General features: G+C 54.8%; 1 protein-coding gene across 4 annotated transcripts in view; it reads right to left on the minus strand.

Annotated features, from left to right (window-relative positions):
* Positions 1-15,382, minus strand: part of PRKAG2 (protein kinase AMP-activated non-catalytic subunit gamma 2) — a 247,529-nt gene that overhangs the window by 161,481 nt on the left and 70,666 nt on the right. For all 4 annotated transcript variants that reach the window (XM_047694346.1, XM_047694345.1, XM_047694349.1 and 1 more), the window contains exons 2-3: positions 12,155-12,226; positions 6,053-6,332 (exon numbers count right to left, since the gene is read on the minus strand). In XM_047694346.1, the coding sequence (XP_047550302.1) occupies positions 6,053-6,332; positions 12,155-12,226 (352 nt within the window). The remainder of the gene's footprint in view (positions 1-6,052; positions 6,333-12,154; positions 12,227-15,382) is intronic.

The raw sequence follows: 15,382 nt of genomic DNA on the forward strand, positions 1-15,382 counted from the left end.
CAGGGCCTTCCTAACACGGGTGCTCATGTCCAGAGCCTGCAGGTGATTCACGTACCTCCAGGAACTCTAATAAACAGCAATTTCAGACTCAAGTTCTGCTCACCAGGGCTTGTGGGAAGGTCACCTCTGCGAAGCTGCAGGCCGGGGCCGACAGCAGAGAAAGCAGCTGCAGGCTGGTGGGTTGGCGGCTTCCTCCGTCACGGAGGCAGGGCTGGGATCCGATGTCAACCTTCCCGGGAGACGGAGGGCGAGGCCCAATGGATGGGTGGGTGTCCATGACCGTGTGGAGCAGCTGGCGGGCTGCCTGGAGCAGGAATTCGGTTTTAGTGGCAAGCTCTCTTTTGTGCGAAGGCGAGGGAAACCTCCTGCTGGCCGAGCTCCCGGCCTTTGGTGGAGAGGGAGCTTCTGCTTCTGTTCGTGTCTGTGTTTCCGAAGCGGTTATTCCGATGCGGTGCATCGTCCTGTCTGTCTTTTATCGTTGCCGAGAGAGTCGTGCTTACTTCTCGGTGAACAAATCCAACGCCCCATATTCAGAAGGAGCCCAAGCCCGAGCCTGAGAGCCAAGCACATGGGTGGACTCAGGGGTGGACGTAGGGTACTGGGGTTGCTGGACGCCCGCTAGTGCCAGGCACTGTTCTAGACGCTGAGAAAGGAGCCTAGGACCGAACAGCTCCTCCGCTCGGAGAGCTTACATTCCGTTTGGAAAGGCAGCCAAGGGAACCAGTCAATTCACAGCACTCGCTGTGGAGAAGAAACATGTAACGTGCAGAATGTGCTGATTTTGTGCAGGCCCCAGAGGAAGGCCCTGCCGAAGAGGAGGTGTGAAGAGGCAGGTGGGAGCCGGGGGTGCAGTGGTCTTCCCTTAACACAGGAAACCCCTGTAGTTGTGTCCTTTCTCTCTTCCATCCGACCTAACACAGTGACTGGGCTGCAGTCTCTGGTCTTGCTACCAGAACTCCCATGTCCTGCCTGGCTCAGATTCACCTTCTGGAGCCCTGCCTTCTCTCATCGGACCACCCGTCACAGATGTACGTACTTCTCCTTTGAATGCGCCTTACCTTCTCTCATACAGACCCCCCAGCTCTTCTCTACCCAGACCACCATCCTGATGCTCTGAGTATCAAGCCTACCAACTTCCAGCAATGGTGAGAAAGGTGTGATGCTTACTCGCATTTACAAACCCATTTTTTCACCCTTTACAAAAGAAAGGCCTGACACCCCAAGACTATATTTTTCCATTTTGGGGGACATGTGAATAACATACAGTTTTGCTCCATATGGAAATTATTTTGGTGTAAGGAATCTCCAAGGAAACCCTTCTCTTTTCCTTTCTTCTAAATGGCTGGCTGTTGTCCGACTATTGGCTTAGAGATTCCTAAAATCTTCTTCCAGCAGAGTCTTCGCATCTGGGTTAAAAGTAGATTGGGGAGTTCAACTCAGACCACCTGAGTTCAGATCTTGGTTCTATCACTTATCAGCTGTGTGGCCTTTGCTCCATGACTTACCCTCTCTGTGGCTCAGTTTTTATTTTGATAAAAATGGTAAAAAGTCACTTTGTAGAGTTTTACACAAGGATTAAAATAATTGTCATGTATGATGCACTTAGGAGACACAGTAAAAGCATTTGTCATTATTTGTGATTGTTAGGTGTCGTATTTGTAATTACAACAATTAGAAAGCAAAGTTTAGTGACATGATGCTAAGCCATTCTTGAGGTTCTTGCTGACTGTGCAAAATTATTTTATTATTTTTTAAAACTTTAATCTTATTATTTGAGTTCATGAACATATTGACCGGGCTTTCTTTCCCTCGTCTCCAAAGGCAAGATTTAGTTCTAAAAACCCCTTTGAAGATAAAGCTTCACCTTTCTGGAAGCTTCTCCTGCCGCATGACTGCTCTGGACTTCTGGAGCTACTAGACGGTAGCTCAGTCCAAACACTTCAGACTCTGTGGACTGGATCCTATGGCTGCAACATAAGGGCAGCCACAGTCCAAAGAGCCAAATGGGCGTGACTGTTTTCAACGGAGCTTTATTTATAAAAACAGGTGGCCAGCCAGATTTTGTCCCCGGGCTCTGGTTTGCCCACCACTGCATTAGAAGATGGGACAGAAGAGTGGATGATTGTTTTGGGTGGGATAACACCTTGACCATCATGAGAATTATGTTTGGGCCTATAGTGGGGCTGGAGGGAGTAGATTAAAACCCAGAGTCCCCAAGACATGCCTCGAATCCACATGCCACTAAATCAGCAGAGCAGAGGAAGTGGGAGGTGGCAGCCATGCCACACCAGCAGGTCCTCCATGGGATGGATCCTTCTATAACCAAGATTTGGTTCTCTTCCCTGGGCCACAAACACCAGCCAACCTGGGAAATCGCTGGTCCCAAGACCAGATGTGGCATCTGGATCCATAGCTCCTACCCGCATTCCCTTTCTTGCTCTCAGAGCGTCTGAAAACTGAATTATCTCCTTTTCGTTTTTTATGTCCTCTTTGAAGAGGACTGCGCTCATGATTTCTATCGTCCTTTCTTTGTCCCGATCATTGATGACAGTGCTCATCAAGCTTGACTACATATCCATGCCACCTGGGGAGCTGCTGAACCTTCAGATTCTAGGCCCACCCTGTGGGGCCTAAGTCACCCGACAGAAAGACAGGCTGCAGACTGAACTCCAGGAGAAATGGGCATGGCCTCGAGAGGCAGGACTTGGAAAACATCCTTACTTGTGCTGGTCAGACACAACGCAGGGTTGCCGCCTATGGAGGAAGTGGTGTGCACACTTACAAGTGTACATAGAGTGACTGGATGGAGCCCCAAAAGGGACGCTGTGTACACGCACGCATGCCGGGCACTGGGAGAGTAGAGTGTGAGAGCTGCCTGTTGGGCTCTTCTCTGGGAACTTCCTGCCCGTGTCTGGGGTGGGGGTGGGGGTGGGGGGGTCATGGGTCATTCTAGTCTTGCTGCAGGATCTGCCCCTCCCCCCACAAGCAGCTGGTTCAGAGGCCCGAACTGGGCTAATCAGGTATCCTATAATGACTTCAGCGTGGCAAGAGGAGAGACACAGAGACAAGGAAGTCTCTGGATCTCATGGAAAGATCCGCACACTCTCGCTGCCAAGGCCCCCACAGCCAGCCCGGTCCCCTCCCTTCCTGAGTCCCCAGCAGTCAGCTCTTTTTTGAATTCTATAAATACCCCCAAATCCTTCCAATCAGTTGTCTTCCTTGTTTAAAAAAAAAAAAAAGTGGTATGAAAGAAGGATGGGGACCAAAATTAGATTCAGAAATGAGGCTAGAGAAGCCCGCTTTACGCCCCTCGTACAAAGGCAGCTCTGAGACGTCCGGCAGGCAACAGAGCTGTTACACGGTCAGTGTCCATTACAGACAAAACAACCCGATCGCTCGCAAGCTCAGGTCTTCTCAGGACCAAGGCAGAACAGGAAATGTCTCCCAGGGGCCTTGGGGAACGAACGACGTCTTTGTGATGCTCTTCCAGGGGACACCGCGGGTCTCACAGGCTGTTTCTCATAAAGACCCTCCACGCAGACTGATGAGTGACATTACTCTCAAGGCTCCATCGTGTGAAACCAGTACTGGGGCAGTGGGGAGAAACACACGGTCTGGGGACCTTGATCCAGGAACTGATTCAAGTAGGCGGGAAGGCAGTAGACGGCACATCCTGCCAGCACAACCCTGCAACACGTCTGCAGACCAGGCAGCAGGGAGCCCAGGCGACTCTCCTCCCGGCCAAGTAGGGCACCCCTCCCCCCAGGAAACAGACCTTCATTAATGACAGGGCCTGGTGGGATGGGCTTCCACTTGGGGAATACCAAGTTCCTGGGCTCAGTGGTCCAGGGTCAAGAGCATGGGTCTTGGGACCAGGCCTACTCTGGTCTGAGCCTCCCCTCCCAGGGAGCTTCTGTGGAGAAGCCAAGCGCCCAGCCCCACCTGATCAATGCTTGTCTTCACGAGCGGCCGGAGACAACCAGAGCCTCCCTGAGCTCAGTCTACAGCTGCCTGGCCAGATGGTAGAGAGGAGCCTTGACAAGTTATGGATACTCCGTAACATCTTAAAAGACAGACCCTGGAAACAGGATTTTCTGGCCAAAAACACTGAAGAGCCTTTTAAAATGCCAAACAGAAAAAGGCAGCATGGCCTTCTGCTTCCCAGCGAGCTGAAAGGCCAGCCCAGCACCACCACCCAACGCACCACTCTCCCAGACTCCGCGTCTTGACTGCTCCCTTCCGCCCTCAGAAATGACCCTGGCCTTCACAGGCTGGCCCCTCTCCACCCACAAATCCTCTCCATTCCCAGCCCTTGACGTGAACCGTACATCTTGGCTTTTCCTATGTGACCCGTGTACTGGCTTGGACAGTGTCCTCTCCACTCATGCCTTTCCGGGAGCCTCAGAATGTGACCTTTTGGAATGGGTAACACTGCAGACGTAATCCATTAAGACGAGATGCGACTATACTAGAGCAGAACAGTCTGCTAATCCGAGACTTAGCTCTTACAAGAAGAGGAGCGGAGACCCACGACACAGACAGGCGAAGGAAAGATGCCATGCCATGACGGAGGGAGAGGCGGGGACTGGAGTGACGCTGTTCTAAGCCAACGGGGACCACGGGTTACCGGCACCACCAGAAGCCAAGAGAAAGACGTGGAATAGATTCTCCCCGAGACCCTTCAGAGGGAGAACCACCTCTGCCATTCAAGTGGCATCTTGAATTTGGACTTCCGGCCTCCAGAAGTGTGACAGTCTACATTTCTGTTGCTCAAAGCACCCGGTAGATACAGCAGCCCCAGGAGGCTAATACGAGGTAGTTCCGTTATAACCAACACAGGCGTGATGCCACCAGTGAAACAAGGCGTCCTGACGTCGACCCACCTGGCATCCCCTCCTCTTAGAGGATATTTGAGAGTTTCACGATCTCAGTCAAGGAAGCCTCAACTCTCTCTGGAGCGTTAGGACATCAGTGCCCAGACACTCCCCTCTCCCTACTGGGTTTGTAGACTTAATTCCCAACGGCATGTCACCCAGGGGCTGGAGGGCCACGCTGACCCATGACCTTTGTGCATTTACGCTTAGGGCCAGTCATTAGGAGGATGACGTCAGGGGTATCAGCAACCATACCCCACACCACACAGGAAAGGAAAGAGAGAGCCCCCCGCCCTTTCCTTCTAAGCCCCAGAGACTGAATCTGTGCTCTGTGCCTTGGTCTTGCCGATCAAGTGTTGCTTTATCCTGCGGGTCCTGAGTGTAACACGCGATCTGGAAAGAAAGGAAGGCGACCGACCACCTACCGAAGGGCAAGTTTGGTTCCCAAATCACTGCCGTCCCAAACAGGAGCTTTCTACATCACGGAGACTCAGATGGCGTGGGGAGATGTGCTAAGACACGGGGAAGGAGGAAGCCCGCTCTGTCTACTTTGCGGCTCGCCCGTTATACTCCCAGCTATGATCAACGGTGCTCAACTGGGAGTATTTTGTCCTTAAATCACAGATACTCATGAAGGTGAAGAGCGCTCACCTAAACACACATTTTCTTCCCTTGTTTCTCCAGTAAATCAACCCCAGCTGCCCAGCACCCAAAACAGAAAGTCAGGATCTGTCAGAAACAGGTCCATTCAAACCCCACAAAACCAAGCCACAGGTAGTGAGGGGCACATCTGGCAGAGCAAACCAAGGTCTGGGTCCTCTGGCCCCGGGGAATATGCCGAAGCTTAGTTTGCTGCGGGTGCAGATTTCAGGGAAGGCTATGGGCCCAGGTTTCATGTAGCTGTCCTTGCAAGTCCCACTGGGAGGACTGGGACGTTTGCGCTGACCCCATACCGATGGCTTTGTGTAGGCAGAAAGTGGCAGGTGGAAACCAACCGTGTTCTGGAGAGAGCGCTGTCCTTGGGGGACAGACAAGAGGTGTGCACTCGGCACCAAGTCACCGACACCCCCCCCCGCCGGCCTGGGTGCCCCTGCGAATGGCACGTGCCCCACCGGCCCTCGGAGGTCAGGTCCCCAGCGGCCCAGCACCCACCTGAATCAATAGCATCAATGTCTTACTTTTTCTGGAGCGGGAGAAGAACCTGATGCCCCCGGGGGAGGTAGACGGGTTGGAGTTGGGAGAAGATTCCTTGGACGAGGAGCGGAAGATCCCGCTGAAGCTCATGCGGCGGGGGGAGCGGGGGGGGGACTCCTGGTAGGAGAAGGGGAACACGGTTTTGGGAGAGCCAGGGCTGGTCTTGGGTCTCACGGGAGCAGACACGGGGCTGGAGGGCCGGTGCTGGGGGCCTCTGGAGAAGAACCCTTTAGAGGGGCTGCCCGAGCTGCAGGGTATGTCCACCTGGGGAGAGACAGACAAACAGACGGGTCATTCTGAGCACAGGCCCTCAGCCCTCAGCCCTGCACTGAGTCGGTCCCCCCCGTGCCTGCCCCTCTGGATGTTCTCTATCACGAGGCTGCTCCTCCGTGGCCCCCCGCCCCAGAAACAGCCATGAGCTCTTGTGCAAACATAGGGGGCCACCCCATGGTCTGGAGGAAAGCACCAGACCCAAGGGGGCTCGTCAGAGCCACCCAGAGGCCCACTGACTGCCGTCCTAGCTCTCTGGAAGAGGTTCCTGGGATGGGAAAGGCAGCAAGAAAGGCTCGAGGCCATGTGTTTTCCCTTTATCCCTCTGCGGGTCTGTCCTTGGCCTTTACTTCTCAAACCCTGACATTGTCCTTCTCATGGTCTGACCACACCGATGCAATGTTCTCTTGGCCCTCGTCGGAGGAGGAAACAGGCATCTCTACCACCTGAAACGCGGTGGGCCCAGGGCTCAGGTCCAAGGTGATCTGGCACTAGGAAGCATGAATTTCCCCCTCCGAGCTGCTGTGGCATGGGGACGACAGGGGTTGCTGACAGAGCTCAGGAAGCAAGTGAATAAGGCCGGATACCTCGGAGGCACACTCCATGGGTGACTTGACCTTGACGGTCTGGGAAATGTCCGGACTCCTCCTGTAACTTCAAGCCGAAGCGTACAGCTCACAGACTTGGAGGCACATCGGATGTGTCCTGCTGGGGGGCGCAGGGACTGGTACTTGCAGCCCGAGGGTAAGGGTCTAACCCCAGCTCACCCCTCACTGTGCCTTCCTGAGTCACTTAGGCTCGCTGTGCCTGTTTCCTCATCTGTTAAGACCAGGTGTCGTGCCCACCCCTGACGCATAGGAACCGGCTCTGCACGCGCTGCTCCTGCTGTGGCTTCAGCAAACTTGCGACACGGGAGCGGAAGGACCTCAGGGCCCGCCTGGTCCCACAGCAGGAAAGAACAGTGGCTTGTCCACATGGCTCCTGGGGCACGCTGGCCAGGGAAGCAGCAGCACAGAGACCCTGGGAGGCCACTCGGCAGGTGGCCACAGATGCATGAAGGCAGGTGAGCCCACGTGCCCAAAGGCAGCATCTGTGCGGCTCTGGCCGCTCTGTCCACACGGGGCCAGTGGGGGGCCCAGGGCCCCTGTGAGCTCTGCCACCACCAGAGGGCACCCCGAACTGGGCTTGTGGCTTCTTCCAGGAGGCTGTGCCCCTGTGCGGACCCCTTCGGTGACCCTCAATCACAAGTCACTTCTCCCTGCAACTCCCCACCCTATGCCAGAGGGCCCGTGTGGCCCTATTGGGGGAGCACTGGCTGGCTCCGTGCCAGTCCCTTGGGTGGGTGAGTTTCCAAGCCAGAGGACGTGCACAACAGATGCATCACGCAAGCACCTCTCCTCCTAGAGAGACCAAGTTTTTCTTTGTCCATTTAATATGGAAAACATCTAACCCTCCAACCCCTGTCGTCAGAGCTCCGGGTCTTGCCACTCTCCCCCTCCACACGGGACTCAGACTTTCTGGAGTTTTTCTGAACCCCAAGGAGAAGCTCTCCAGGGCAATAGATGTGGCTGTCGACATGGGGGGTGGGGGCAGGGGGGAGGAAGAGCACACAGGGTGGGAAACGACCCTGCAGCACACAAGCAAGGAGTGTGGACACAGGGACTGGAGTTGGAATCCCAGCCCAGTATCTGGCAGCCTGGACGAGTGACTTAAGCTTCAGGATCCTCCTCCGTCCAGCGGGGACACTAGGCCGATTCACAGGGTCTGTGCTTAAGGGGACCGCCGACAGGGAAGCCCCGGCACAATTTCTGGACACGATAAGTCTGTGCATATTTGATCCACACGCCTCATCATGAATTAGGAACGAACAGTTGCTTGATATGCGCGGAATGTTAGGGGGGCTGGGTTGAATCATGGAAGGACGCCACATGCAGCATAAGAACCTCACTCTTCTCTGAGGCTTTTTAGCCAGGGAGTGGCACACTCAGATTTGCTCAGGGCAGACCATCTGCTAGCCTCTCCCCGTCACTTGCCAAGCACCACCAGCCGGAAGCCCAGGAGAAGGGGCCAGCGGAACGCAGGGTGAAGGTCACAAAGCTGGTAAGTGGTGACATGGGACTTCGGGGCCCATGGCCTTAACCTTTACACCATATCCCTCCCGAGAGCGGCAGAAATAGCTGAGAGGCGGAGCAGCCTGGTAGACGTGCAAGGACGTCAAGGTCAAGTCTGAGGGCAGAGGCGAGAGTCCTGTTTAGGCGCTACTTGCAAGGCTAACCGCACAAGGGAGCCCCGTGTTTGCCAAGCTCCGCACCGTGCTGGGAGCTCCGCAGGGAGAAGGCAGAACAACCGAGCCGGTGCTGGCGTTGGGGTCGGAGTTGGGGGGACAAGACGGGGATGGCAGGCAAGGCGTGGGCGATGAAGAAAGGGTGAAACACTGAGTCCCACGGGGGTCGGGGGGGGTGGAGTCAGAGAAAACCCAAAAACTGATGGGCTTTGGACAGGCTGATGGGTGGAGAGCAGCCAGGGCCTGAGAAGGAGGAGACAGAATGGGAAGCACAAACAGCCATTTTCTTGGGCTGCCAGGGATGGGTGGAGCCAAACACCACCGGGGAGCCCGCCACAGAGGGGGGCTCTGCGTGCCAGCCTGAACCTCATTTGATAAACCAGGGGGAAGCCTAGGATTCTCCTGCCTGGGATTCCACTCTGTACTGAGAATTCCAGGCCAACTGAGTGAGGCACTGAGGAGGAACCCAGAGAAAGTTAGACCTTTCCCCCAAAAAAGGCCAAATGATCGTGGACACGGCCAGCTCAGCCTTCTCCCATGGGGCGGAGGGGGGACCGTGAGAGCCTAATCGTGCTCCCGGGCAGTGGGAAGACAAGACGGCCCAGCACGCCCCCATCTGCTCCCCGCCCGCTGGGTGGGGGTGATGCAGATCCGGGCACCACTGGAAGCTCCAGGAACGGGGCCTCAGCTCGTGCCTATAGCAAGCTGCTGTCCAACAGAACTTCGGTAAATGTCATTGGATGAGTCCCTGTGTTTGGATGAACAAAAGGGCCCAGAGACAACCCCCCCCCCCCCCCGCCAGGTGTGTGCTGCTGGGCAGGAGCAAACGGGGGGCAGGCAGTCGGGCCGTCTGCCAGGAGGGCTGCTGAGGCAAAGGCCAGGCTGCCTGGTGCTCAGAAACCCTTCCCCACTGGGCCAGATGCCACGCCATGCTGGCAGACCCAGAATGACACCCATCGTGTGGAAAGATCTAGAAATCCTGGCATTGAGCTTCCCCCAGAGGCCGGCCTGGGAACCACATGCTTCAGCTGTGTGGAGTCAAGGGGACCGGAAGCTCCTCACAGACGCACAGTGTGTGACAAAGAGCTGCCGTCTCGGTGGGGGGAGGAAGGACAGCACAGACAGGGGTAAGTGAGAGGGCCTGGAGGACCGCATGGACAGACATTATGGCATGCCAGGTTGGTGTCCTGCAGTCGTCAGGAGCACCTGTGAAGGGGCGCCCAGGTGGGGCCATCTGTCTCCCTTCTTGTGGGCTCCTGGGACCCAGAGGGGGCCGCCAAGCACCCGACTGTTCCCACACATCTGTGCCCATGGAGCCTAGCGGCACCTCCCACCCTCTTCGGCCGTCCACATCACGTCTGCAGAAAGGGCCGGCTGCCCGAGAATCTAACCCACATTCCCCTTCACCGGGGTGTTGACATTGTGATCTGGATTGCGAAGAGGAAGGGATGGAATCTGGCAGGGGAAGAGGGCGGCCCTTCCAAGGTGGTCTGGAGATTCTTCTTGGTAGTGGCTAAACTCTGCCTCTCAAAAAGGCTGGCTTTCCGTCTATATAATTCCAGGTCGCTGGAGTCTCATGGAGATTCACTGGTGAACCGCCAAGGTTCAAGGGTCAGGAGGAGGGATGGGGATGGGGCAGAGGTGGGCGTGGGGAGGCCAAGGGAAGGCCAGAGGCAACAAGGTCAGTGGGAATCCCAAGCGTCCACGCCCTGTCCACTCGCATCCAGTGGCGTTCATCTAAGGCCTGTCTCCAGGTTGTGTCGGGGAGAAGAGCCTTCCCAGCTAACTGGGCACAGAGGTCCCTCCATCTCCTGCACCACCAGTCAGACTTTCTGGAACAATTCGCTGCCTTCTTGGGAGGTCAAGCCCTCCTCTCCTGCGAGGCCACAGGCACGGGAGGCCCGTGTCCCACACATCATCGTCACCAGTGTCCCGCAGCATTCAGAGTATACAGTAAACCCTCCAAGGTCCCTCTCTGCTCTGCAGTCACACATTTGTGACAGTGATTTGGCTCTGGCACCCTCTGGGAGCCCCCAAAGTGGGGGCCGGTGGGGCTGGATGAGGCCCCAGTCCTCACCGTGGGTCTTTACTGCATGCCCAGCTCTGCCTTGGGTTTCACTTGAAGGAGGGAGTCTCGCAGTCAAACCCTTGGAGGTGGCCAGCCCTCAAGGACGAAGAGGCCGGCCTGCAGCCTCAGACTGGCCTGCTGGGCTGGGAGGTCTGTGGCTCCTTCCTAAGAGCATCCTCTGAGCGCCGTCTCAGGCTGGGCCACAGTGACTGCTCATCGGGTCGCCTGCTCACTCAGGGTGGGGAGCTGGGAACAACGGAAACCCACAGGCCTAACCCAGTACGTTGCCTTCATTGTGGGCAATTCGAATGCTTAGGGAACAGGCTAGCTTTCCCGGCACAGGCGCTGTTGCCGCCGACCCAGGCTGCCAGTACCCAGAGCTGAAGAATCGTGTCGCTCTGCATCTCCACTCGGACACGGCTCATGGCACCCCGATGGTCGGCCCCTCCTCACGCCACCTCTCACTGGGCCGTGGGTAATGGGGCCCAGGAAGGACTTGCCACCCAGCTCTCTGGGTGCCCCCTCATCTTGACTGCAGGCTGCCTTGACCTCTCCTTTCTCGCCAGGTCCAACGACCCTCATGGGATACACAATCCTTCTTGGCTGCCTGACCCTGTATGGCGCCCAGCCTTGTTGAGCTGCTGACTGGCCGGTGGGGGAGGGGAGGGGGGAGGGGTGGGTGAGCTACAGAGAGGCAAGGAAAAGTGGTGTGGACACCAAAGGGAAGGAAGGCCTGGAACAGGACGAATGTGGGGGCGTGGCAGGCGGAAGGAACTCCTGTCCAAGATGGGACAAGCCAAAAGCCTCGGACTGTCTCCAAATTGCTCATTTACTGATACTTTTAGCCTCTTCTCTTGGCTTATTGTTGATCTTCCACGTTACCTCTGCCTTCTTTGGGGAGTCTGAGGGGGCCGTGGCTGAACCCAGACAGAGAAGAAGAGAAAGGAGCAAAGCCCAACAGGCTCTCTGATTAGACAGCTGGCAGGTAGGAGGGGCATGGCCACAGGAGGTGGGGGCACTAGTGGGTAAGCAGGTGGAGTGCAAGTAGAAGAACAGGTGGATAAGCAGGTGGTAGCACAGGTGCATGTGCAAGGGGGAGCAGGGGAAGTGCATATGGAGCAGCTGATGAGCAGGTGGGAGCACAGGTGCATGTGAAGTTGGGAGCACAGATGCATGTGCAGATGACAGCACAGGTGGATGAGCAGGTAGGAGCACAGGTGGATGAGCAGGTGGGAGCACAGGTGGATGAGCAGGTGGGAGCACAGTTGGATGAGCAGGTGGGAGCACAGGTGGATGAGCAGGTGGGAGCACAGTTGGATGAGCAGGTGGGAGCACAGGTAGATGTACAGGTGAGAGCACAGGTGGCTGAGCAGGTAGACATTTGTCCTGGGCTCTGACTGAGGGAGTCTTGCCTCAGTGGCTCCTCAGGTGAGCCATGAGAAGCCTTGAGAAATGTGGCCTCACCTTACGAGAAGAATGCTTTTCTGAGCTCTCCAGGTCTCCATCCAGGAGCGGCATGGCAAAGGAACTCAGGTCCTAGAAAGGAAAGAGAGCATATGGTCAACAGGATGGCCCTCAGGTGTCCATCCAGCCTTGTCCGGGGGCAGCACTGGCTCTATGCACGCACCATGCCCCCTTCCTGAGTCCTCCATGAGCACCGACCACCACGGAGGGGTGTGGATGCAAAGGGAGTAAGACGAGGGGTGACAACATGTTAGCTTCTTCAAAGAACCTGAGCATGCATCCCTTCTAGAACATGAGGCTACACTACGGCCCCCGTCACCCGAGGTAGGAGCAAGGGGAAGAGGCTGGGACTGGAGGCAGGAAGGAAGGCGCCCCAGGAGGAAAGCAGGAGTGGAGAGCAAAGGTTTCTCGGTGCCTTGGGAATGGCTGATGGACAGGCCCCCATCTCAGGACACAGAACGTGGGGCCTCAAGGAAGCAGTCCAGGATGCGCGTCTTCCTGGGAGAGATGACAGGGCCTCGTGGGGAGGAGTTTGGGACTGGTGGCTGGGCTGGAGTGGTCAGTGAAGTCGGGTGACACCATGGCGAGGAGGAGTGGTGTGGGTCCAACTTGGGTCACTTACCCCTTCCCTCTGCTCCTCCTCCCCCTGGTCTCACCTGGTAACCTCCTGCACAGCCTGGAAAGAAGCCACATGTAGGAGAACTTGCCTGAGTTATTAACCTTTCTTTTTTTCCCTTTTCATTGTGGTAAAATGCATGTAACATAAAGCTTTCCATCTTAACCATCTTAAGTGCACAGCTTCGTAGCGGTAAGCGCGTTCCCACCACGCCATCACCACCACCATCTGCCTCTAGAACGTTCTCATCTTGCAAAACAGAAACTCTGTCCCCATGAGACAACTCCCCATCCCCTTCGCCCAGAGCCCGGCAATCACCATCCTACTTTCTGTCTCTATGAACATGACAAGGCCCTGCCTCAATAACGTGGTATCATGCACTATTTGGCTTTTTTCTTCTTTTAAGATTTTATTTATTTATTTGACAGACAGAGATCATAAGGAGGCAGAGAGGCAGGCGGGGGGGGGCAGTGTGTGCAGGAAGCGGGTTCCCCACGGAGCAGAGATCCTGATGCGGGGCTCGATCCCAGGACCCTGAGATCATGACCTGAGCCGAAGGCAGAGGCTTTAACCCACTGAGCCACCCAGGCACCCCTGGCTTTTTTTGTGACTGGAATATTCATTGTATTTAAGCATAATATCTTCAGAGTTCCTCTGTGATGTAGCCTGTGTCAGAGTTTCCTTCCTTTTGGTTCCATTGTAGCGATGTACCACATCTTGCCTACTCATTCAACTACCAGTGGACACTTGGGTCGCTTCGACCTCTTAACCCTGGTGAGTCATGCTGCTGTGAACATGGGTGTTGAATTGTCTCCCCCATAACCGCCCAAAGTCATAGATTGAAGTTGTAACTCCCAGACCCTCAGAATGTGACTGTCTTTGGAGATAGGGTCTCTACTGAGTTAAAATGAGGTCATACAGGTGGGCCCTGATGCAGTGTGACTACTGTCCTTGAGGAAGAGATTATTAGGACACCGACACAGAAGGAAGACCATATGAAGACACAGACAGAAGATGGCCATCTACAAGTCAGGAAGAGGTCTCAGAAGACACCAACACTTCCAACTCCTTGATTTTGGACTTCAAGCCCCCAGAATGGTAAGGACAGAAAGTCACTCAGCTCTGTGCTACTTTGTCATAGCAGCTCTAGCAAACGAATGCATATACACATATCTCGTTGAGATCCTGTTTTCAATTCTTTGGGTAAACACCCCAAAGTGGAATTGCTGGATCCCATGGGAATCCTATTTTTAATATTCTCGAGGAACTGCCAGCCCGTTCTCCACAGCAGAGGCTCCGCTTCCCATTCCCACCAATAGGGCACAAGGTTCCAACGTCTCCACATGCTCACCAATGCTTGCTACTTTCTGGGTCTGGTTTTGTTTCTATAGGAGCCGTCTTAAAGAGTGTCAGCTGGTACCTCATCATGGTTTGGATCTGAGTTTGGATCCTCTGATGGGATCTTTCATATGGGACCTCTTTTCAGGAGCTTCTGGCCATAGGTGCATCTTCTTCAGAAAAATATCTGTTCAAGAAGCCCTTTAACCATTTTTTAACCCAGGTGGCTTGTCATTGAGTTGGTAGGAGTTCTTTCTGTATTTTGGACACTAACCTTCTATCAGATACATGATCTGCAAATATTTTCTCCCATTCTGGAGGTTGCCTTTCACTCTGTGGATTGTGTCCTGTGGATTATGTCCTTTGGGGGCACAGTTCTTAATTTTGAGGTGGTCCCATTGATCTATTTTTACTTTGTTGCATCTGCTTTTGGTGTCATAATCAAGACTTCAGGGCCAAATCCAATGTCATGAAGCTCTTCCCCTCTGTCGTCTTCCAAGACTTTTCTAGTTTCAGCTCTCATGTTTAGGTCTGTGATCTGTGCTCAGTTAGTTTTCTTGTATGGTATAAGGTGTGGGTCCAACCTCACTCTTCTCCAGGCCCATAATGTCCCCAACACCGTGTGCTGGAAAGACTGTCTTTCTCCCACTGAATGGTCTTGGCACTCTAATCACAAATCATTTGGCCACATATGTGATGGTTTATTGGGGGGTTTCTATTCTATTTCATTGGTCTCTATGTCTGTCTTCCTGCCAGCACCACACTGTTTTAATTCCTATAAGCTTGTAATAGATTTTGAAATCAGGAACTATGAAATATCTTACACTGTTCTTTTTTATTATTATTATTTTCAAAATTGTTTTGGCTACTCAGGGTTCCTTGAGTATTTCCATACAAATCCACTTAGGATAGATTTTTTTCCCATTTCTTCCCCAGAAGGTGCCCAGCTCTCTCTTGGGCTTGTTCTCCAAGACTTTCACCCTTGCCCCTTTCAGGCCATCTCAAACCTCTGCTCCAAGAGTGATCCCTGAAGTTGTGGGCCTTATAGTACGTGGGCCCCTCCCCTCATGCCTTGGGGAACTTGGCAATGGCTTCCACACCTGTTCCAATGGAACACACTGGGGACCTCGGGTCCCACCACACAGGCGAGCTGGTTAGCCTACAGTGCAGTGTGGGAGTCCCCATCATTCAGCTGGCAGCCCAGGGGGACGGCCCCCAGCTTCCCAGGGGACCGCTGAGAGGAGCCACGGTCAGGAGCTCTGGGCCAGGCCTCG

Source organism: Lutra lutra, chromosome 11 (genome assembly GCF_902655055.1).
Source record: "Lutra lutra chromosome 11, mLutLut1.2, whole genome shotgun sequence".
Lineage (NCBI taxonomy): Eukaryota > Metazoa > Chordata > Mammalia > Carnivora > Mustelidae > Lutra > Lutra lutra.